At 34.4% G+C, this 24854-nt stretch overlaps 2 protein-coding genes across 5 annotated transcripts; both read right to left on the bottom strand.

Moving 5' to 3' along the window:
• Window positions 1-388: 388 nt before the first annotated feature.
• LOC143558618 (protein CELLULOSE SYNTHASE INTERACTIVE 3-like) lies at window positions 389-8162 on the bottom strand. Its single transcript, XM_077047425.1, has 8 exons — window positions 8032-8162; window positions 7579-7680; window positions 7341-7438; window positions 4216-7264; window positions 1599-4143; window positions 1067-1521; window positions 871-987; window positions 389-785 (listed from the first exon to the last, which is right to left on the bottom strand). The coding sequence occupies exons 3-8, from the start codon at window positions 7391-7393 to the stop codon at window positions 579-581; spliced, it is 6426 nt and encodes a 2141-aa protein (XP_076903540.1). The 5' UTR covers window positions 7394-7438; window positions 7579-7680; window positions 8032-8162; the 3' UTR covers window positions 389-578.
• Window positions 8163-17134: 8972 nt separating this feature from the next.
• Window positions 17135-22828, bottom strand: LOC143558619 (alkylated DNA repair protein ALKBH8 homolog). Of its 4 annotated transcripts, none has more exons than XM_077047429.1 (8): window positions 22730-22828; window positions 20421-20739; window positions 19913-20014; window positions 18779-18865; window positions 18074-18199; window positions 17760-17999; window positions 17600-17665; window positions 17135-17297 (listed from the first exon to the last, which is right to left on the bottom strand). In XM_077047429.1, exons 2-8 carry the CDS (start codon window positions 20721-20723, stop codon window positions 17226-17228), a joined length of 996 nt encoding a protein of 331 aa, XP_076903544.1. In that variant the 5' UTR covers window positions 20724-20739; window positions 22730-22828; the 3' UTR covers window positions 17135-17225. The 4 variants fall into 4 exon arrangements, with proteins under 4 accessions (XP_076903544.1, XP_076903543.1, XP_076903545.1 ...); XM_077047428.1 differs by lacking the exon at window positions 22730-22828 and adding an exon at window positions 22086-22366; XM_077047430.1 differs by lacking the exon at window positions 22730-22828 and adding an exon at window positions 21616-21753.
• Window positions 22829-24854: the final 2026 nt, after the last annotated feature.

Below are 24854 nucleotides of genomic sequence, written 5' to 3' on the forward strand. Positions count from 1 at the left end.
CTATAATAATTTTGTTTATTTAACAGTTTATTCACATCATGATTTCATATGTTCACCTTTAGAGTTTAGACCTTCAGTATATACAGGATGATGAGTTGGCTTAATTTAATTTTCACCAAGATCTATAATTTTAGCCAATAAATCTTATATTTATCTTAAAAAAGAGGTATCTCATTAACTCAGTCGACACAAACCACCAAATTTTGAGCAACAAATTCTCTGTTTATTTAGACCTTTAATAATATAAATAGTAGAAGGTTATCCAGAACCATATAAATGGTTCTTTGTTTCATATAATTATGTTCCTTTATACATGTTGTGTACTTCGGTTTCGCATTTTCTATCGCATAACTTAAAAAATTAACTGATTATTAATCAAATGTCTGAAAATCTCATGACAAAGATATAAGAAAAAACCATTTGATACACAAAAAACTTGGATATGAACTTTCTTGCCAAAATTTGAATCATTTGTACATAACTGAAGCCAGTATGATTGATTTATACAAAGTTATTTTGCATATACACTGTACATCAGCAGCCAACATAACTTTACCAGGTTAGCAATACTGGACAGATCAAACGCTGACATCATGCATCATACTCGATAACCGGTCAGTCGTGTTCTCATCCGATGTCTTGTTGGACCATGTAATCTCTATTTCAAGTGTTCTAGAAGACCCCTCCTTTTTCGTTCCCTGCCCATTCCTAAGGCTAAATACGCCACTACATACTCCTTCACTCACAACTTTATCAATCTGGATGATCACTTCCCCAAGTGTCGTCTGAAAAAATCAAATAATAAACACATGATGCCCGTCTAGTTATCGTTCATGAAGCAGTTTCACAAGCTAAATGTGACTAATTTACCTTCCCAAAAGCATTTTTGCTTTTGCATTCGATATGTAGCTTCTGTCCCTTCGGAGGCACATCAAAAGCCCATGTAAACCCTTCTTTCCATTCTGGAGATGTATTGCGGCTCACAACCTTGGTCAACATAAGTCAATAACGTTACGCCAGATTCGAAAACTAAGATATTTAAATGGCATATTCTTCATTACATTACCTTGGTTTGATGAGAAGGACCCTGGCCTATTTTGAGTTTACAGAAAGCATTAGTGCCTCCCATAACCTGCTTTAAATTATTAGCACGTTTAATGGTTACAGTCAAACAACCTGGTAAACAATGCAACAGGCTGTCTGCTCTTTCATGGAAGCTTGGAGGACAAGTTTTCATTAGTACTTGGAGGATGGGGATAGCTTCTGATGCAATCAACAACTGGGACTTCAAAACATCTATTGGCATGACTGTCCATGAACGTTTCAACAGACATAGCGTATTTAAAACAGTGTCTTGAGCAGCCTCGTTACCAGATTTAAGAGCGGTTAGTAAATGAGGAATACAGAGTGTAGCAGCTTCAGAAACATGCAATTTTGGAAAGTTGGAAAATATGACTTGTATCGTCTTCAAAACCTCCTCATTGATAGTTGATGTTGCCCATAATTCTCTCTCTAAAGCCGCTGCAACACAATAACAATAAGAGCATGAATATATTGTAAAATTATTATTAACAAAAATGAAATTAATCTGCTATTACCTGTTAAGGATCGGATAAGCTCGTTTGATACATATTCTTGAAGAGTGTGGTTTGAGAATAAAAGTTTAATCAATAGTGATGCTTGCCCTGCAACATCTGAATTAGGAGACAACAATAGCTCTTGAATTACTAAAATCCCACCAGCTTCTGCAACAGCTCGTCTGTTTGTTCTACTATGCATAACAAAGTTCTGTAATGCGCATATTGTTACCATCTTCATTTCATCAGTGGATTGATCTTCAAGCAAGCTTACTAATGCACGGCATGCGGTTACAGAATCTTTAGCTCTAGCTAATCCTTCATTTTGTGACAGGTCACCAAGTGCAAGAGCAACAAAAAGCTTAGCGGGCGTAGATCTACTTTGTGGATCTAGAAGGTACTGTGCTAAAGGTGCTATTGCATATTTACAATACTTCATCTCTCGTACCCGTACACTGTTAAACAAAGCTTCTAGAAGTCTTCCAGAAGGTTCCTCACATTGATGAGATTTTAGTAGGTCAAGCAAAGCATCTATAACACCAGCTTCAGCCATCTGTTTTGCACATGATAAATCAAATTTCTCTTGAACGATTAGTGCATCAAGAGCTACAAGAATGGTGGGCTCCACATCTGAGTTCAACATCTTCACAAGAACAACAATTGGCACTCTGAAAAAGTAGTCAACATCAAACCGTAACACATTTGAAAGAACCAATGCAGCTGATTCCCACAATGCATGAGATGGCTGTGGGTCGTCTTGAATGATAACTTTTGCCAGCTCAAATATCCCACCAGCATCAGCAACTGCACTTGGCCAGCTAAGCGAGATACTTTCTAACGCCTTAATTGCCGTTTGTTGTAAATTCAATATTCCAATCCCGGCAAGCTGCACAAGAGGTATAACCGCATGTTGTGTTGTGATATCTTGCTGAAAGTGCTCCTGTGCAAGCAAATGAGTCAGCAACTCAGTACCGAGTTGTTGGATAGCTTGAGATGGTGATTGTAAGAATGATATTAACGGCTCGATTACTTGACTCGGAGTAAGTTTTTGAGTTTCGAGACTTTGTGGTTTCTCCAATATATTTACAAGTGCCTGAAGGGCACTGTGCTGTCCCCACAGACAAAAATCAGACCGAAGCAAAACATCAAAAAGTGGCTGTACAATCTTGGCAGCAGGCGGGCTTTTAGAAATTGCACTGCTGTTTGTTAAGATTCTAAAAAGTTCACAAATTGTGGAGCATAAAGCACTGGGGGCAGTTGGGAGTAATGCAAGACAGTTATCAATGACACCAACATTAACAATATCCAACTTGCGGGGAGTTCGGTCTTTTCCAAGCTTAATAAGTGCAGAAATGCTGGCTTCAATAAGCACATGATTTGATCCAGAAATTAAACCAACAAGAAGATTAATAACATCAAAATCTGCTGCAACACTTGCTGCCTGTTCATCATCCAACAGTTTTTCAAAAGCTAAAACACCAAACTCCACTGCCGAATGATCATCAGACTGCATTAAAACCACTAGAGGATCAATGCATCTAGAAGCAATCGGCATTGCACGGATTCTTGAATTTCCAAAAAGAACAAAGCATAACTGCGCTGCGTGGCTTTTTAATCCAATAGAAGAACTGGAAGATAATATTTTATATAAACTTTCAAGAGGATTTCCTTTCACATCAAGAACCATAGTTGTTTTTCCAGTGTCAGTTGAAATTAGTTTAATCAAGGTGAGAAGAGCAGCTTCTTGTTCACTTTCAGATGCTGCATTTAGCATATCAATCAACGGTTGAAATGCATGCAAAGCAGATTCAGATTCTCTTATATCCTCACCGACAAACAACTGATGAAGAGCTCTAGCAGCACTTAACCTAGAAATCCTTGACCCCAAGCGAAGAACAGCTATAAGTTGATTTAATGAACTAACTGCTGATTTGTATCTCAAAAGATCAGGATTGGTGTATAGTATTCTCATCAGTTCACAAATAGTGGCTTCGGTAAGGTCTTGTGGGCCCAAAGATAAATACTTTGTTAAAGCATCAAGGGCTCCAGATTCAGTCATAAGCAGTTTGTTTGCATCATTTCCATCTGCAATTGAAGTCAAAAGGCTAACAGCAAAAGGCGGAGCACCTGGTCTATCTGCCATTGGTCTCAAAAGATCTACCAATAAAGGAATAGTTTTGCAAGCTGTTAATCCATTTCTAACTTCATCAATTGCAAAAAGCTGATCCAATACAACTTGATCGGGATTACGCACCAATGAGAATTCATCAGAAATAGCAATAAGGTCCCTCATATCTTCTTCTACATAACCAATCAACGTTGTTAAACCAGCAACCGCACCAGAATTTGCAACTGCAAGACTTAATTCATTATTTCCATTATGTACAAGACTAGCCATAGCCTGAGCAGTGAAAAATTTGTCAACAATTTCATCAGATTTCAGCAGATTTGCTAAAACTGGAACGATTTGCATGGTTAATGTTGAAGAAACCACATTTGCATCTTGAAACAGGATGGCCAATAGTAAAGCAGTTATCCATATCCCTTCAGTATCCTCAAACTCTGCCTGTTAAACAAGAGCATACAAATATTCAGACAAATTGTTTTAAAAAAGATTCTAAAAAAGTATGGGACTGACCTGTGAATTTGAAGTATAGTTAGCAAGCTTGACTGAGAGAACCTCAAGCCCTCCAGCTTCCACTACAAAACGCTTATTCTTCTCACTGAACGAAGAAAGAAGAGATAATAACCACATGCCAGCTGTACCTCCCAATAGATAACCTGGATCAGGTACATCAAACTCACATCCATCATGAAAAACTGTTCTGTTGGCATAACTTCTAGCGTCAGCTTCAAAAGTGGAACAACCAGAATTTTGTTTTACAATATCTACAAGTGCATATATAACAGGTTTTAAGTACTCTGACTCATCAAGTGATTCAACAGTCTCCTTTTTGTGCTCCTTTGAAGCACAAATGAGCAATGAAATTGCACCAATTCTCACTTCTAGACTTGTGGATTCCAGTATCTTTTTACCCAATGCACCAATTGTTTTTAAATTTGCAGCCAACAAGTCACCTAACACAACGGGTTGGTCTCCACAAAATCCAGAAAGAATTTCAATTACCTTATCTTGCACTGAATGAGATCCATCAGATAAAAAACGCACAAGTGGCTCAAAGTTTGAGATAACCTCAGCGAGAGTAGACCATGGGGAGTAAGTTGAGTTCAGATTTTGTTTCATTTTAGCCAACAAAGAAATTACTTCTAAAGCTTCACATGCATCATTCCCATTTACATCAGCTCCATTTAAAGAATCAACAATGGCAAGAACAACAAACTGAAACTGACCACTGCTAGTGAGAACATCGCTTAGTGGAAAATGTTGAAGTAATTGGAAAAGTGCATGGGATGCCCCCTTCTTTCCTTTCAAGCTACCTTCTCCCAACACGCGTGTCAAAGCATATACAATATCTTCTGCTAATGCCTCTGCAGCAATATGTGAATCGGACAGGAGATTGGCTAAAGCAGACAAAGCAGTTTCTGCAGCATCAATGGAAGATGTTTTAGCCAACTTGATTAAAGGCTTTACATCCCCTTCTGTAATATAAGGCACTTTGTTTTTAAAATTAGTATTAGTTGAGCGAGATAAAGCACCCAAGGCCCGTGCCGACTGTGTAGCAATGATTTGTGTGTTGCTTGTCAAAAGCTTCATACAGGGATGCACAACCTCATCAGTTGCAAGGCTTTCACATATATCTTGACGATTGCTGAATAAATCAGCAAGAACAGAAGCTGCATGTTCCTGTGTTTCTTCATTTGAAGAATTAAGAACCTGAACAAGTGATCTCAGCCCTTTATAAGCATCTGATCCTTTTGTCACAAGATCACTATGGGACGACATTGTAAGCACATGACCCAATACTTCAATTGTGTGGGCCTTTGACTTTGGAGAGTCTCCCCAAAGTAAAGCTAGTAGTTGATTAATAATGGCACCATCAGCTTTATGAATTAGCTTTTTTAGGGCATTAGAAGAAGCTTCTTGTCCCTTTGATCCACCATTCCTTAGAAGCCACAAGAAAGCAGGAATAGCTTCTGCACTCTCCACACATGCACATATATCTTCACTATGACAGCATAAGTTCCACAGAACATAAGCTGCATCCCCACGCGCTTTATCAGAGCCTATTTCTAACAGCTGAACAAGTGGTGGAATGCCACCAGCGGCAGTCATTGCCCACTTGCTGTCGTCTATTTGGTCAGTCAAGAGTGCAAGCAACCAAACAGCATACTCCTGATGTTCTTCACTGGATAGACCTAGAAAAGAGATAAGCAATTGGATGCCTTCTCTCTTTTTAATGGCTTCCCATAAGTCAACTCCATCACAACATAAGCTTATTAGAGAAAATATCAGTTCGTCTTGCACATTTGATGATGCCATAGTTATAAGACCAGTCAGCACCTTCTTGGCTTCTGATTGGTTAAGATGTCTTGATAACCAATCATTGCCATACAGACTAGCCATTGCTTCAAGAATACGTTCCTGAACCAAATTATTCTCTCGAGATTTCAAAAGTGCTACTAAAATGTTCTCTATTTTTGTTGCATCGAATTGTTCATCTTCAAGATTTGAATTATGTTCAAAAATCATGAGTGTGTACGCAAGTGCACCGATTACATCATCAACAGGAGCAGCAGACGATTGTGGTGAGTTGGCAAGCTCTCCTAGATGTAGAATAAGAGCAGACATTCCACCCCATATGTTTGCCAATGCACTTGTGGCATGTCCCTGAAGAATCTGACCACCTTCTCCCTGCATTGACTCCTTTGAAGGTGCAACCACAGCACCAATGAGAATTGAAATGCCATTTGCATCAACAATGGCTTCTTTTGCATTGGATGACCTTGAAGAAACAGCTTCAAGAGCATCAGCAGCACTGCATCTCACAGGAATATCATTTTTTCCACTTAGGAGTCCAAGTAAAGCCTCAATTGCTCCAGAATCCAAAATCTTTTGCATGCTGTTATTAAAAGCCAGCATTAGACGAGCCAAAAGTGAAGCAGCGTTCGACTGAACAGCAGCATTATCAGAAGAAAGCAACCCAACAATAATATCCACTCCACCAGCCTCGAGAGTAACTCTCCAGTATCCATCTTTATCACCACAAAGGTTTCTTAACGCCCCAGTGACAAACCCTACAACCACTTTGTCCTGACTTTTATTCGAATTAAGCTGTTCCCATAAGGTTGGAACTACACCTTCTGTAACAAATATCTTCATACCCACATGATCATCGGAAAGCCCCCCTGAAGAAACTTCATAAATAGCTTCAGCTGCAGCCTTTTTGGCCTCAACTGACTCTGATTTCAAAAGTGAGAGTAATGGTGGGATGCATCCACCTAAAAGAACCTTCAACCTCAAGTCATCATGTTTACACAAAGCAGCCAATGTTGCAGCAACATTAACTTTTGCCAAGGGAGTACCATGTCTAAGAATAGATATGAATAATGGCATTGCTTGAGAATGTGAACCTATAATCGAGCGTGCTTCCTTTTGTGCTTTAGCAATATCAAGTAACCGTGCAGTAATAAGTTCTTTTTCTTGTGGTGAAGACACGTGCCCATGAAGCTGCTCAAGAAATTGAGCAACTGTTGACATTGTTTCTTCAGCAACATCCATCTTGGTCCTGTAAAGTCATTGCAATGAAACCATATATCAGCATTCTACATACAATTGCAGATCAAAGTTCATTTAGCACCAACCTATTTCCAGAAGCCATATTCTCTGATGTGTCAAAGGAAGGATGTTTTGACATTTTAGCCAATACTTAACTTAAATATACTCCTATTGCAGCCTCCTGCTGCAAGTAACAAAAAGTTAACTTTCTCACATCTCAATCAACATCCAAACTTATCAATCAAGTAGCCATAATCCAAACAATCAACACCTAAACCTTTGAATGAAAAAAGAGATCCAGATAATCTAAACTCGGAAACTCACCACCTGCACTTATTCAGACGAAACTCGAAGGCTGCTCAACAGTTCAAGTAAAGTTCTGCCTGTGTGGCTCCACATAGACCTCAATATCTTCTAGGGCAAAATCTGTTAACAAGTGTCCGGTATCAAATAAAGCTACCTACTTCTGGTTTGCATAAAAACAAAATGTATACTAGTAATTATTATTATTATTATTTATTATTATTATTATTATTATTGTCCATCTTCAAGTTCAAAATCTTATAGCATTTCGTTAACTCGAGTAGTGTTTACATCGAAACAGAAGCCAAGCAAGCAACAAGCCGCGCCGCTAACCGCTTTTGGATAGCAAAGGTAAGTGTTATAAATATTACATATTCATAGATCTCGACACAATGTCCTCAAATTATTATCACTTAGAATGAAGCAAGTAGAATGTAATTGAGGATGAGAAGAAGAGAATGTAAATGTAATTACCTCAAGTAACATGTGATGAAGTAGTGGCGGAAATCGGATAGTATGAAACCCTAAATCGTGATCCTAATGAGATGTTGGTGAACTAATTAGAGGAAATTGGGAATGAGAGTGAATAATAATAATAATAATAAGCAGAGCAATAACTAATAATAATAATAATAATAATAAGGAAATGACTGACTGTAGGAAGTGAAGTGAAGTGGTAAGCAAAGCAAATAATGTAATGTGGGGATTTTTACAGGGAAAACGTCGGCACCAAATAATAATAATAATAATATTAATAATAAAAGCATCAGAAGTTACCTGGTTGCAAGAAAGAGAGATGTAGGTGTTGTACGAACACGATCAACAATGGAGGGTCCCTCTGTTTTTCACTTTACTCTTCTTCTATTTTGGGTTAACTTGGCTTCGCCAAACAGGTAGTAATACAAATTACTTTTGTAGTTAGGAATTTACAATAGTTTTAATGTTAGCTTTAGAATAATTATTATTATTACTATGTAATTTTTGAATTAAATTAATTATTATTACACTATTTTTTTACAACATAATTACTCTAGTTGAAAACGCTAATGACTCTAGTTGCTAGAGGTGGCAAATGGGTTGGGTCGGGTCAAACGAGTCGTGGGTTGAAATGAGTCATGGGCCAAAACGAGTTTAGGTCATAATGAATTTGGGTCAGAACTGGTCAATTAAAAAAAGGATTGTTTTGGTTTGGGTCGGAATAGGTTAGGTTCGTTAAATCACTCTTTAGATAACCTTTGATACGAAACTTATCCAATTTTTATTTTAGGAAGAGAAATATAAACGCTCTTGTGTTTTGTTATTTTTTTTTATTATTGATTTAGGATATGTATTATGGGTCAGTAGATGCTAGACGAGGGTTTTTATCTTTGAAACAACCGGCATATTTGGCTCTTCATACCACATAGACTCCAAGGCTATATTCGTGGAGTTGTAATTCTCTTGCATAATAAAACACTCTTACCTGACTCGGTTTAAAGTCAATTATATATTTAAGGATGTCATTCTTTTATGTTTGGATTAAATATTTTAATACTTGTTTGTTTTTTTACGTTTCTTTTAAGTTTTGTATGTTATTCATTCTGTAAACGCAACCTTATTTTGTATGTTAATAAAGTAATAGTTTAGATAGTCACATGTGGACTAATTAGTTTATTTTATCTTTTACTGGCTTTTAGTTATTACGTTTTTTTAAAAAAAAGTTAAATAAATAGCTCTTGTATTCTATTTTAATTACATTTATTAGAGTTTTAAAATTTCGCTATTCTATTTATACCAACTAAAATCTTATGAAATTACAAAAAATAAGTATAATAAAAAGAATTACTACTTGCTCGCTCGCTCTGTCTGTTAAAATATTTGTACGCCTTTTTATACTCTTTATGAAAACTAAATATTTGATACACTATTATAGTTACAGCATGCGTTTATTAATGAAATGTACTTCATTAGAACACATGTAGACAGTTAGATTGAAATTTAAGGATTAGAAATTTTGTTTTTCAATTTGACGTATTAGTAACATAAAATTTTTCAAAATTTTAGTATTTAGTATATATCTTATATAGAATTGTCTTGATTAGTAGTAAGTTATGACCCTTTTGTGCATGTTCATGCCTCATTGGACCAAACTGGTCTCAGGTATCGTAACAATAAACCAAAATCTCACTCAATCATGGACATAGGAAATGTCGTATTTATAAATGATATGTTTCTCAAATATCACCAACATATTTTAGACATAATGATTGTTAATAAAAGAAGAATTTCATGATACAAACGTGTTTAAATGGGAGTTTAATTAAAATAGATTCCAATGATTTCCTCGAATGGAGGTGATTTTTTTTCTTTCGCAACTTGATTATTATTTTTTTATTTATTTGTTTGGTTATACATAACAACGAGAACACGATGTTTTTCTCATCGATTTATTAAAAAAGGTTACATTATATTGTTGTTTTTTTGTAATGTTATATGAATATTTAAGTATGATTTTTTTTTATAGGGTGATGGCTAATTGATAAAGATTAAATCTCTTAAACACTCGAAAGTCTTAGGTTCTAGTCCGAAAAGTATATTGTTATTTTAAATAAAACTTCATTATTTGGTATTACAATTTCAAAGTTAACCATTAATGCCCTGAATTTCTTGCCCAATATAATATCTTTGTCCCCTAATCCGTTATATTTAAAATTAGAATTTGAATTTTAAAAGTTCACGTTTGTGGATTAATATAATCTCTTATTTTCTTAATTCCATTAAAATTCAAATGTTGCTTTCTCTTTTAAGTATTGAGTCGTAATAACAGATTTAGCCTCAAATGTTTAGAATGCAAAATAAATTGGTGTACATTCTTGAGTGACACCATCATTTTCTTTGCCCGAAACGTTATTTTCATTATTACTTCCTTGACCGCTCTTTCTAATATCCAAACGAAGTTACTTTTATAAAATGAAGAACGACTAATATGTAAGTAGATTGTGTCTATCAACAACTATAAGATGCAATTTTTTCACAAAAATGCATGAAACACGAACTTTGACATAGGAAAAAGCTTCATATTTTCAATTTGATGAATTTGGGGGGGGGGGGGGGGGGGGGGGGATAGACAGTTTTACAGGTACTGCAGTGAAAGGCTGTTGATGATTTGTAGTTGTATAGTGAAAAAAAATTACATCTTTAATTAAATCTTTTGCATGATTATATTTATTACTAATACTAGGGTACAAACCTCTATATTAAACATGTTGAATAAATTTAACATGTGGTAAACAAATCGTTTTTATAAAAATTTGTATGTTTGATGTTACTAGTTATTTATAAAGTAAGAAATTATTAAGATTTAAGAATTAAAATCACAAGTAATAAGGATTTAAAATTATAAAATTATATATATAATAAGATGTATTTGAAATGTTGTTATGATGTAGTGAGTTTTAATATGATATTAAACAAATGTTAGATAGTTAATTATTTAATTTAATTGTTTAAAATTAAAATAATTATTATTCAACAAGGGAGAGAGCGGGAAACAAATATATAGACTTCACAAGTCCACAAATGACACCCCTTATTTATTAGAAGAGATGCTATAAACTAAAACCTATACTTCATCTGCAAAAGTCGACATTGTATAAATCTAATAGCGACTTTCTTCAATAACAAGGGCACATTAGATATTGAGTTTGTGATTTAGCTTATATCCTATATAGAACACTAATGCATTTGTTTCAAAATTCTTATATTTCAGTTTTTAGAATCGTTGCTTTTAAGAAAAACAGGCATTGATTCAACATCTAGTAAAAGTTTATGAAGCCACAATTTCGAAATTTAAAAATTACATAAAAAACAAAAATTTATATAATTAAATAAGTTTTAATTTAAGCAAAACCATAAAATTAGGTCAAATTTAGAAGGTGGCCCAAAGAGGGGAGGACTAAGTTTTGGTAGGAAAACGTTCATCAACAACCCACCGAACACCCTCGTCATAGGCTTTTTGGTACCATGAGATATATTTCATGTTTGTTTCTATAGTAGTCAATTATTATACGGTATCCTACCCTTAAAAGTACTTAATTTAAAAACACAATCTCAACCATACATGTTAAGTACCTTCTAGTGGTTGTTTATGAATGATGACGACTTCTTATGTGCTCTTTCACTTAGTTGAATGTAATAGTATTTCCCTCAAAAACGATATACGGTGTATGCATGGTTTAACCATGTAAGGTTCTGTCGCCCGACCTGACCCGAGGGCTACCTTCGTCGTTGAAACTTGACATATGAAAGAGAACGAATAATACAAAGTAATAAAGAAAATAAATAAAAGAAAAATAAGATAAGATGAAAGTATAAAGAAATTACACTATTTAAAATGGTATGCATGACATTAGAATAAACTGCTTAATTAGAGCACTTTCAACAATTTCTCTATCTTTATCTCTATAATTATACTAAAAAACAGTTCATTTTCTCTCTTATATACAATTAAATAATATTCTTTACAACTTTATCATTATCTTTTCTCTCTCTCCGGTCATAACCACTTTCAAATATATTAAAAAATAAATATAGAATGAACAGTGTCCTTCAAATTTACTATCTCTTTAAAATTTCCGCTCTTCTCCACTCAGAACCACTTACAACACTCTAAAAAAATTTAGAGATTCTTCTCATATAATTATAAAGAAGCTGCTGAGAATGCCCTTACAATGTATTGGTTTGACTTCAAAAATATAACTCATACTTGTTTGAAATGATGTATACTACTTCGTTGGTTAGTTAAAATGATTTTAGGCATGACAATGGTGAGAATTAGACCGAGTAAGCATGTCAAGCCTTGATGAATCTAGCATATTGAATACTGTTACGATGAACAACACTAAACAACCTGTATTATGAATTATTTTAATGACTGTTTATATATTTAAATAAAAGACTTGAATTTCTACTTAATCTTTCTAATTCTCTATTCAAGAAAAACTAGAATGTATTTCTAAATAAACGAAAGATAAACAACGTATACGTACGTAAACCGTAGATACGGACTTATATGATATATAAACTAAAGATAAGTAATTAATTAATAAGGAAATGTTGTTGGAATCGATCTGCTCAAAACACATATTATAGTTGATGTGGCTAGTACGTTATGATCCAAGTCGGGTCATACCCAATAACAACCTAGACAAATACCATGATATTTATTTAAGATATCTATACTAATAAATAAATAAAACTTCCCTCATGCCACGTGTCATCTCCTTACCACATTATTCCTCACCAATTCCCGCCTCTCAAAAAACATCTTTTCCAAACCGGGTATCCGACCCATTTTATCTCAAAAAACATCCATTTTATCTTTTCCAAACCCTAAATCTATCTTCATCATCAACATATCTTCATCGTGTATCTGCAGCCCACCACAAATTCTGCCATCTTATCATCATCTTCATCATCATCCACGTCTCATCGTTACCGCCTCCCACCACAGATCCAGCCATATTCAAAATCACCTTCCAGTTTCCTCTCCTCGCCATCATTACTATTCAATCGGAACTTTTATGTCGGTCGGTATGCCTTTCTTCGATTACTATCACAGTTTAATTTAAATATATAGGTTTAGCCGTTATTTTTTTTAATTTGGATTCAGTTCATAATCATTTGTTTAAGTCGATTAGGTTGCTTTACTCATTTATTTAGGCATACTTGATTCTACGATTTGAAAATTAATTTTTTTTTAATTTAAGTTGTGTTTGTATTTTCAAATTGAAGCCTCTGTTCATTTAACGCTTTAGCAAATTGGGGGCTATTAGTATTGGGGTTGGTTTTCTATTTTTCAATTGGGGGCTATTAGTATTGTGACATTAGCTTGTAATCTAGAGTTTGTTCCATATTGTTTATTAGAGTTTGTTTCATATTGTTGATTATTATATGTTTTTGTTAAATTATATCGGTAGTTCCAATATGATACATATGAACTCTAAAGTTGATGTGAATTATTGATTTGTAGATAAAAGCATTTTCATTTATCACAGGCTACTTACAAATTTTTGTTATTTTTCTCATTTCTATGTTCTTGATTGATATAAAAAAGTTGATAATATTTTTCAATCTTTTAATCATGTTTGATTCAACTTGCATATTGTCGATAATTGTGCTAAGTAATGACCCGTGTTGTTTTTTTATTGGTGAACATTCTATGTGGTCTTACTTAAACGAATGTCTTCATGTTGTAATTGGTGAGCATCTCATGCATGCCTAAAGAACAAAAAAGTTATTTAAAAGGATTGTTAATTATAACTTGATTGATGATACAATAACTAATTTGTTTTCTTCTTAAAATAACAGTCAAGATGATGATAAAGTGATTGTTTGAAGTGTTGCAGATCATATAATGATGATTAAGGAATCCACCAGATCGCTATCGATCTTCGATGATGATTTTAATTTTATCTTCAAGTGTTACATATTATATAATGCTGATACTAATCTCCCCCGTTTTATATCAGGTATCATCACTTCCTGGTTCAACTTATTTTTGTTAACTCCATAATTTTTTTGGCAAATTTGTTTAGTTATGGAATTTATTTTAATTATGTAATATTTTAAATTGATTGATTTATGCTCAATCAAATGATTCTATTACCAAAATATCATTAAACTCATTATGTACTTAATTGTACATAATTTTATTTACAAAACGCATTTATGTAGTTGCATGATGGTTGTTTTCAATTTAATTTAATTTAATTTATTTGTTTAATTCTTCTTAAAATCGCAGGCGTGCGTAAAGTATTGTAAAAGAATCAATACATTTAAATCATGGGTGTGAAACAAGCTAAATAAGGAACCTGGATGCGTTTCGTCATGCAGAAGATCATTTGTCACAGATTGTTGGTAAGTTTTTCACATTAAAAATCCCTTGATCTTTGTGTGGACCAGTCTTAGTGAGCATGGTTGCAACATTCATATCATGTAAACATTTTAAGAAAGTTAAATGCGCTTTAATTTGAGGAACAAATGGAAACAATGTTGTAGCAACTATGTCACTTTTTGGTTATGGATCAGGTTTGGTTCTGACCAAAATGGAGTTGTGTCAAAACGGGCCAATGTTTCCATTCAGGTAGATCTTAAAGTAAGATAGGGTCAAACTTCTCATTTTTATTAAACGGGTCAAACTTATCATTTTTAGTCAACGGGTCAAAATATATAATTTTAGAAAGCGGGTCAAAATGTTGTTTTTAGTAAACAGATCACACATCATTTTCAATTAACGTGCCAAATTTATCATTTTCCAGTGTAGATGTTCGAAAGATATTACTGGGTTATCATAATTTTAGCTTACAAAGAGATTTGATGTTTTCATGTCTTGGGTCATAGAAATCTTTTTGAATTATATTTTGTTGGATCTGCTTTGGTACTTGGTGTTTGCTTATATGCATATTAATATAAATATTGTTTCTTTTTTCTTTTCTAAAACTGCCTGTTTTGACCTGAAAATTTTGGTCATGACCATAAAATGAATTTAGCCATGACCAATTATGACTTGAGCATATTTGGACATAACCCTTTTTGACCCTAACCAAATTGAATCGTTTTCAAATTGGCCCGTTTTGACCCGAACCCAATCTGAGCCGAACACTGTATGACCTGGGATACCTATTTGACGTGACTCACCTTTTTCGCCAGGAATGGAAAAGATAGACTGCATGCTCGGTGACTTTCAAGCCATTGGACTTTTTTTTAATTTAGTTAAATATTATTACATAACCCTTTTGACATTTAAAAATAAATCATAAACTGAAACGGCCCATTTATATTTATGTAATTTGAAATTACTTAGCATATTCTTCTAAACTCACAAAGTTCTCATTTCATTACTTTAAACCTATGATAATGTGTTTTGTGGTGTAAATATAAGATCGGCCAAGAGCTTGGAACCGAATTAACAAGTTTCTCTACAAATCTATGGCTTCGTTTATTATTGTTACTCCTGAATAAAACTTGATTTTGATGGGTGGTCTTTCCATTTTTAATATATGCTTTGACATTTTTGTTGCCACGGGTAACCTAAAATAATAATGTGTTTGATTTATAATGATTTTTGTTAGCTTTGCATGTGTTGGGTTTCTTGGTTAATGATGAACTGGGTGTGTATTTTTTCAGTTTGATTAATATTACTGAAGTTTGACTTTTGTTGGTGATTCTTTTCTATCTAAGCTACAACAGTGACAAGCTAGAATGTTTTAGTGATGTTTAGTTCTCTACATTTAGCGTAATGGAGAATGGGATATTATTAGGCTCTCTTTGAAAGAAGTTGATATGGCATGCCAAATGTTTATTAGTTGTTTAGCTTTGAATTTCTCTTATTGTCTACACTATTTTTGTTTGTAAGACTATGTGGTTATTTATATATTTTTAAGACTACATGGTTAGAAGACAACACCTTTGTGTGTGTGTGTGTGTGTGAACTACTTATGTGTGATTATTTTCACCATATTTCTTGATCATCAATTGGGCTGGTTTTGACGGTTTTATGGCTCAGTTTAGTTGGTTGTGGTGTGATGGTTTTGAACAAATTGTTTACTGAATGCATAATTTTGCCTTAATTTTAAAAAGTTGAAAATGATAGTTTATGACTTAATGATATAATGTATAATAACTTTATAAATTTAAAATGAAAAAGATAATATGATAATGAAGTTCTCACATTGATTATTTTTTAATTCTCAGCCCTGTGTAGTACACGGGTTATAACCTAGTGATTTAATAAATAAATATCAACACTTAGAATATTTAAAAATGGATTTCCAGATATTTGCACTTGTGTAATATATAAATTATATGGATAATTTATATCTTGAGATAAAACATTTCATGTTGTTTAAGTTGGTTAAATAACAAGTATGAAAGACATTTTATATAATACATGTTAAATTGCCATGTTATATTGTATTTAACATACATAACAATAAGTAACAAATAAATAAAATATGAGATTTGAATTTTTTGAGTGGGAACCCAAAGGAGGCTGCCCCCCCTTTCCCTCTTCTCTCTCTCATCTCTTTATTAACTTGTTATTTTCAAGGACATGCAAAGGATCTAGTTGGTCCAAGAGTTATTTTGAATAGCATTTTCTCTCTCACACACACAAGAAGCAAAACTCTCTCTTTTCTCTTCCCATTTTCGATAAGAAAGAACAAGAGCAAAAAGAAGATTTTCTAAGAACAAATCCTAGCAATACAAGAGTATACAAGCTTGAGGCTCTTCTCCATTGAAGGCTAGCCGTTCAAACCGTCATCTCCTTCATCTTCATGCATCTTGAAATGTTGTATTACATAAACCCCCCATGGTTGTTTATTTTGGTAAACATGTAATTCGTATATGGATCCGAGGCTTGGGTTTTACATATAAAATGGGTTTTATATTAATCTAAATAACAAGATTTAAAACTAATCTATCCGCTGCGTTTTTCATATAAATGGGTTTATACGACTTTGATAATCTTGTTAGAACCCAACAAATGTAACGTTTAAAAAGGAAAAATGACTTAGAAATGTAACGTTTAAAAAGGAAAAATGCTTGTTAATTGATACACTGTTAGCCATGCACAGCTCAAGAAGGATAATCACGCAAGTATAGAAACAAAGATCGCCGTGCGCAATGAATCAGTCGTCATGTTTTACCTTTTGAGAATCACAAAATTGAGGGTAATCACACTGGCATGGTCCTTTTCTGACCTACACAAACATGAGGAAAATAATCACCGTTTTTTGTTTGAACAATCTACCATGATAACATCATCAATGATTAAAAGGTTGTGTATTGTTCAATTGACCCATAAAACACTTTCTTTTTTTAATCATTTCTTATATATTTATAAATAATTAATTTCGTGACTTTATTATTACAATAGTACTCTAGATTTGTAAAAGCCTTACCATTTTGTTATTTAACATCCTTCTTAATAATAAAAAGCTTAAACACTAATGCATTAACATAACAAGTAAAGCGATGCGACATAACATTACAGTTCACATACCTTACGAAACGTGAATGATACTCGTCTTGGACCCCTTCTTATCATAGTATCCTTAACCATATCAACCTACCAAACAAATTTAATAAGTACCCACCCCTTAATCATGGAAATATATACGCAAATAATAAAAATAAAAAAGCTAGCATAAATTTATAACTACCTTATGGTGGGGTATATAATGTTGCCAAGCGTATCTTCCTTCCCCAGAAAGCAAGAGCATCGATCGAGGGGGGAGATAAATAGCCTTTCTTAAAAGATTCGAACTATTTGTATCACCAGCATATGCTCTAAACTCCATAATGCAAGACCCGGATAACGAGAGGCTGTAAATTGAGCCCTCAAATGCTGAATGGGTATCTATATGTGGGGATAAACCTACACCTGCAGGGTATTCATTAACCTGCACCAAAATAATAGAATCAGTATATCTTAAAGACAAACGCTTTAAAAAAAAGGCGACTTAATTGAAGTTACCGTGAGTTGGTCTAATGATATGTCTACCGCCTCATTAAGGTTCCTAAACAAAGGGATCCTTTCAGTTACGCACGCAACAAATGATGGAATTTCACCCAATGGTTGGTGTGTGTTAACATTTCTTATCTGCACCAGCAAATATGAAAGACGTGATTTGATTAATGCTCATTACAACATCAAATTCTGATACAATGCAACAATTTCAAACATACATCAATAGACGGATATACTAACAGAGAATCTGAGATAGTTAAATTAAGATAGTAGGCCTGATTCGAAACAGCGTAATCTCCGTTTACAAAGGTAACAAGACCTAATTTGACAAATAAATACCGACAATCTAGGGAAGTGCACGATACCAACCGGTACTGAAATTCCAGTACCGATTTTCCCAAAATGTTGGTACCGGTACCGAAATGTTTGGTTCGGTACCAGTACCTAGAGCAAAATTCGGGTACTACAGGTACCGAAAACTCAAAAAGTTGGTACCGACGATACTAGTACACGTTTGCTCATCCCTAACCATAACCTCTATGATACTTAAAAACAAAGAACGTAAATTCGTCCCATGATCAGCCCCTCCAGTCCGGTAACTGACTAAGGCATACGTAACTGCTCTAATTAAGTCAGATGGGTTGACCAAAGTTGACCAGATCTGTGGGTACGTATCAGAATATCTCAGGCTTGAAACTATTAAGAACTTACATCATATCGGAATTCATAGCCGTAATGTTGAACCCTTCTCTTTGCAAGACTATGCCAAGGCCTTGCATCAACCGCAGCAAGCAGTTGCTAAATTGTCAAAAACAAAAGTCATAAATAAGGGGAAAAAAACAATATGATCTTTATTTTGTAAACACAATAAGCCAAAAGAGTTGACAACATAGGGTAGATGTGGCTAGATGGTGGGTTGGGTAACGAGTCAAAATGGTTAACATTTTAGTGTGGATCAAAAGTTGTTGGGTAGTTTGAGAACCAGCAAACACTTGTATCTTTTCTTTGCTCGAATTATTTAAATGGTTAATATATGATTAAAAATACCAAAGTATTACAATGATAATATGTCTTCAGGAGGTTTAGCACATTTTCAATAAACATCGGGTGGCTTTTAACTAAATTTTTTAAATCTACCCATTTGACCGATTAGAGACAAAGGTACCGTATAAGTTATAACCATTTTTAAAATCTACATTTAAGCGATATGCGATTACCAAACAACAATATTTTCGAATGCCTCTATAACAACCTATATTTCAGAAAGAAAAATTTGACATCCTAGATTTTCAAATTCTTATCAAACCAAAAGATTTGTGTTCTCCCAGTTTAACAGAAACAACATGTCCCTGTGGGGTCGTGCTTTGAGCATGGCGGACATCCTAGTGGATAAGCACAATATTTCCCTGTTCCACATGAATATGTTCAGAGACGTCATCAACAGTACTACACCAAACCCGGTTGATGCCAGCGCCAATGCCACCGTGGAATCGGTGGTGGTGACAGCAGTGGTAGCATTGGCCGCTGCATTGACCAGGTTTTGTGTGGTACTGTTAATGACGTCCCAAACATATTCGCATAGAAAAGGAAAATATTGTACTTATCCATCAGGACCACCACCATGTTCAAAGCATGACCCCACAAGAACATGTTTCTGTGGAGAACACAAATCTTTTAGTTTGATAAGAATATAAAAGTCGAGGATGTCAAATCTTTCTTTATGAATGTTGGTTTAATAAAGGCATCCAAAAAATTCAAAGCGTCCATCGATTGCTGTTTGGTAGTCACAGTTGCTGAACCGCACATCGCTTAAATATAGAAATAGAAAGCAAAGAGAACCCTTACCTCCTCTTGTTGAGGTGAAACAAAGTCATGGATCAGATAGATTCCTGGAATATTCAACTCTGATGCTTCTAGATACACCTGAACTGAATCACTAGCTTTAGCCTATCATTGAAAGAGACCATGTTTAGAATACAAAAATAGAGATGCCTGAATTTTCACAACATTATAATCAGCAGAAAAGAGTTGGCATTCTACAAAAGTATCCGAACAAGAAAATAATGTGCAGTTTTAACCTACTTACCTATGAATGGGTGGGTCAAATTGATCTGAAAAGTACTAAACTCACAAATGGCTTTGTTAAATATACTATAGTTTTCAAAGTATATCTAACAAGTTAAATGTTTCTCAAAATAGCTATACAGTTAATGCGGAAAAATGCCGATATTTGAGATATCGGTTATCATGGTGGATATCGGTAATTTTAATATCATGCAGAATTTATATACACAGAAATTTAACATACGCTCTCCTACCATTAACGAATTGGATCAAACATAAAGTATAATACCGGCCACGATGGGCGTTCAATCGAATAACGAATGTGCAAGGACCGGCCTCCAAGATCACGAGATGGGTTCTGGTTCAATGCCTTGAGTGCTGAGTGTGCAGAAGTGTGATCATGGTAGGAAACAATAACTCGACAACCGGTTTCATCAGCAGGATAGACTCCTTTTAGTGTGCCAAATGAGCTGAATGCAGAGGCAATACGATCTAACGTAAGTCCAACAGCCGGCCCACAGTTAGCTACATAAAGGTTGCAGCTTAATTCCTGACCCCCCTTTGGGCGTGTAAATTTGGGCAAACCCCCCATTAGTAAGTAGTCTAGTCTGCAAACAAATTAGATGTATCAACAATTGAATTCAGGTTTTGATAATAAATAGATACCTTCAATAACAACAACAAAAACTTCTTCTTGAGAGAATCTGCAATATTAGGAACCCTAGCGGATGCAGGTGGCCCCCCAATTAAAGTTGAAAATAAAATAATAATTAGTAATTTGACCCGTGCGTGTTGTGGCACATCAAGACGCTTATACGTGCTTAGTGTTGAGGCGCATCAACACGCTTATATGTGGTTGTAGTGCAACATGTATAGAAGTTTTAAAATCAAGCAACTAACAAACATCAATTTGAGACTGCTCAAACAAAAAATGCCAAACTTTTACTAAGATTAAAAGCAATCTGACTTAAAATTTATATACCTAAACTATTGTATTCTAATCACACAAAATATTCAAATTTGAGATCTTGCTTATGTTAGCTTAGCGTGCTAGTTGTTGCTTCAACTCTCCAATCTGATGGCACTTAATTTCCTAACTGTAACAAGATCTGATTCTCTATAATAGTGACCTTCTCTGCAACTTTCCTGACCCTTTCTAAGCTCTTGGATCCTGCCCAACGCCTCTTTGGGCTTCACTCTCGCTCATGACTGGTATAACGATCTTTTATTTAGTACATGTATTACCAGAATCCAATCCGAATGAGTTCTTTTAAATCTTAACAAATTATGTTTCATCTCTTAACGGGTCGATTCGGGATACGCTTATCTCTAACATTATACATCATTGTAACCTCAATTTGGATTTGTTAGAAACATCATTTCTCCCTGCAACCTATTTTCATCTATACAAATCACTTTTTTTATTCCAAGAAATATTTGCAGAAACAATATTCTAAATCAAAATAAAATATGAAAGTAATTACCTTGATTCTGGAAATTGATAATTAGACGATTTATTCTTTTAAGCTTTGTTGCAATGGCACATCACTTTTCAAAATGTCCTAAATTTAGGTTTCTGCAACAAAAGGGCGAACATAAAATGATCAATAGAATATATTAACTTATATTTTTCTAAAGTCTCATAATTGTAACCTATTTCATCCATTACAACTTCATTAAACTCATATTTTCCATAAAACTTAGAATTAAATAGATTAGTTTAGATCGTTGTTCCTTACCAGCATACTGTTTTAGGCTGATGGTGATCTCGGATTGCATTCTCAAACTTGCTAAATTGCAAGACAACAACACTTAACATATTATTTTATTTTCTTTAGAGCTGATAATCACAGCCAACCCACCAAACAATATACAACTTTTATAATATCATAACCAAACAACAGAGATTTAGCAATTAAAACAGCAAAACTACATTAACAGAGAGGATTCATACCAGAAATACGAAGCTCAAAATCATCAACTGTGACCTTAAGCAAATACACCGAATCCAGGCATGGGCATAGGACATGTAATTAAAAAGAAATGAATCGTCAGATCAGATATGACCGGCCAGAAACCACTTCTGTTTGAGGATTCTCACAAATTTCTTCATACTCGTTAAGGATATCTCAAAATGTAAATAGCTAGACCATCTAAGTTATGCTTAATTAACATATATTTTCTTTCATAAAATTACTCAATTCAACAAGAGTCTAGTAGTCAAAGCCAATTTCAACCCTATCAAAAGAAAAAAAGAAACGTTTTGACCCGAGCCAAATTGAAAAATTCTTAAAATGAACCCGTTTTTGCACGATCTAAACCGTGCTACTCTCCTCAAACCCTAGTTCCATAGCATGACTCTTCTCTAAATCTATAATATATATATATATAAACAATACCCCATCTTCAAACCCTTTCCCCATTCTTTTCAATGATTCTTGAATAATTCATCCTAAAATTCAAGTTTTTAGCATAACAAAGTCACAATCAAACAATAATATACAACATACAATTACCAATCTAAGTATATAATTGCATAAAATCAATCAATTAGACATTTTTATTTTATGGAGTTAGTATTTTTAACCCTAAAATTACCTGAGAGTTGTGGCAAAATCAGTAAGCAATGACGACGGAGAGGGTGGCTGGTGGCGGAGAAGCGCGACGACGGCAGGGGGTGGGCTGGTGGCGGTCCGGCGGAGGAGTTGGTGTTTTGTTTTTGGTCTGCTTATAAAACCCTATTTACTATATTGACTATTTGACTAGAAAATGTTGTTAAGGAGCTTCGATCCTGGGACACTTCAGAACAAAACCGGGTTCTTTTTCATCAGAGTAGTTATGTAATTTTATACGTGGTCTAAGTGTTAATTTATACGGGGTCCTTCAAAAATTTCCTATCATTTCTAAATAAATTTTAAAAAGTAGACCCCGACGACCACTATGTGAGTCCGCCCCTGGTCATGTCAGATAATCCAAACCACCATCTGCAGGCGCATTCATCAATTAGAGGTTACGAATTTAACCTAATAAAACACGAAATCATATATATAAAAATCAAATATCAAAGAACCCAAAAATTGAACGATTTACCTTGGAGCAAAATACTTTACCGAATCAATTTGATATGCGTGGATCAACTTAGGGCTCAACGATTAAGGAGAAGGTAAACGATGCGAACAGAACTTGTAAATGGTTACGTAAAAGAGATGAGAGGAGATAGATGCTTGACACCATTTAATTGCGGTGTTGAAGAGAAGGAGATAGATGCTTGACACGTCCATGTTTGTTTCTCTCTGATATGTGGGTTTTGAGTAGGGGTGTTCAAGAAATCCGAAATCCGAGAAAAACCGAAATCGAAACCCAAATAAACCGATCCGAATTCTTATTTGGATATTCGGATCGGATCAATCCGAATAACTAATTCGGATTCGGATATGGAAATTTAAAAAATTCGGATTGTTCGGGTTATTCGGATATCCATTTAATTCGAATAAAAAACATGATTTTAGTGCTATTTTCCGGTTTGGTATATTTATTAGACTATTATTTGAAGTTTAAACTTAAAATTTGTGTTAAGAGTAATTCGTATTTTTCGGTTTATATGTTTATTGTGATTCTAAACTATTAAATGTTAGGAACCAAAAAATAGGAAAAATTTTTAGGTTTATTTCGGATTATTCGGATAATTTTGGATTATTCGGATATATCCGAATCCGATCCGAATTGAATTCGGATAGATTCGGATCGGATAGGAATATTCCTAATTCGGATCGGATTGGACTTCGGATAGGGTCCAAAAATTTTCAAATCCGAATAACTCGAACCGAATAACCCGAATAATCCGTTATCCGATCCAATGAACACCCCTTGTTTTGAGAATAACAGCGGGAAGACCGGGCAACTATTAGACCAGGTAAATCGGTGAATTATAAACAATATCTTGGATATAGATTACTGAGATGTTGAGAGCTTCAATGGAGGAATGTGATAAAGAGAAAGTGATGGAAGCGTGATGAATAGAAAAGTCAGATAATAAGCCAGGAAAGTACACGTACATCTAAAGGGGAAGATATGTGTAAAAATTCTGCTGCATATAGATGTTGTACCGGCAGCACTAACAGTTGTAATTTTGAGCTACAGTAACATTTGTGAGTATACCGACATTTGCATTTTAATTATAATATAAATATAAATTCATTGCATTAAATAGTTTTATGTGTTCGTACATACTTGGTGTGGTTTAACAATATTGCGAGGTTATGAATGGAGAAAATATCGCTAAAAACATAGTGCAACAACTGACGGCAACAATGCTTAAGTTGTTTGCACAACACAGGGTATCTTATCAGTAACGCTTAAGCTGACTAATCCACGTTGCAACAACAAAGATAGCCTCGACTTGGCATTCAAGTTAGCATGTCCACATGCACGAGTTTGATTTTTCCTAGCAATTTGGACCAAAGTTTGTAGTCCCCACCCTCACCTTGGTAAGTGGGTAACTTTTGCCTTACATCGGTGAACTAGAAACAATATCTTGGATATAGATTACTGAGATGTTGAGAACTTCAATGGAGGAAGGTGATGAAGAGAAAGTGATGGAAGCGTGATGAATAGAAAAGTCAGATAATAAGCCAAGAAAGTACACGTATATCTAAAGGAGAAGATACGTGTAAAAATTCTACATTTATGCTGCATATAGAATTATAGATGTTGTATCAGCAGC

The sequence above is a fragment of the Bidens hawaiensis genome, unplaced genomic scaffold, assembly GCF_021521415.1.
Source record: "Bidens hawaiensis isolate Kalapana, Puna unplaced genomic scaffold, B.hawaiensis_p1.1 tig00019559_1, whole genome shotgun sequence".
Classification (NCBI taxonomy): domain Eukaryota; kingdom Viridiplantae; phylum Streptophyta; class Magnoliopsida; order Asterales; family Asteraceae; genus Bidens; species Bidens hawaiensis.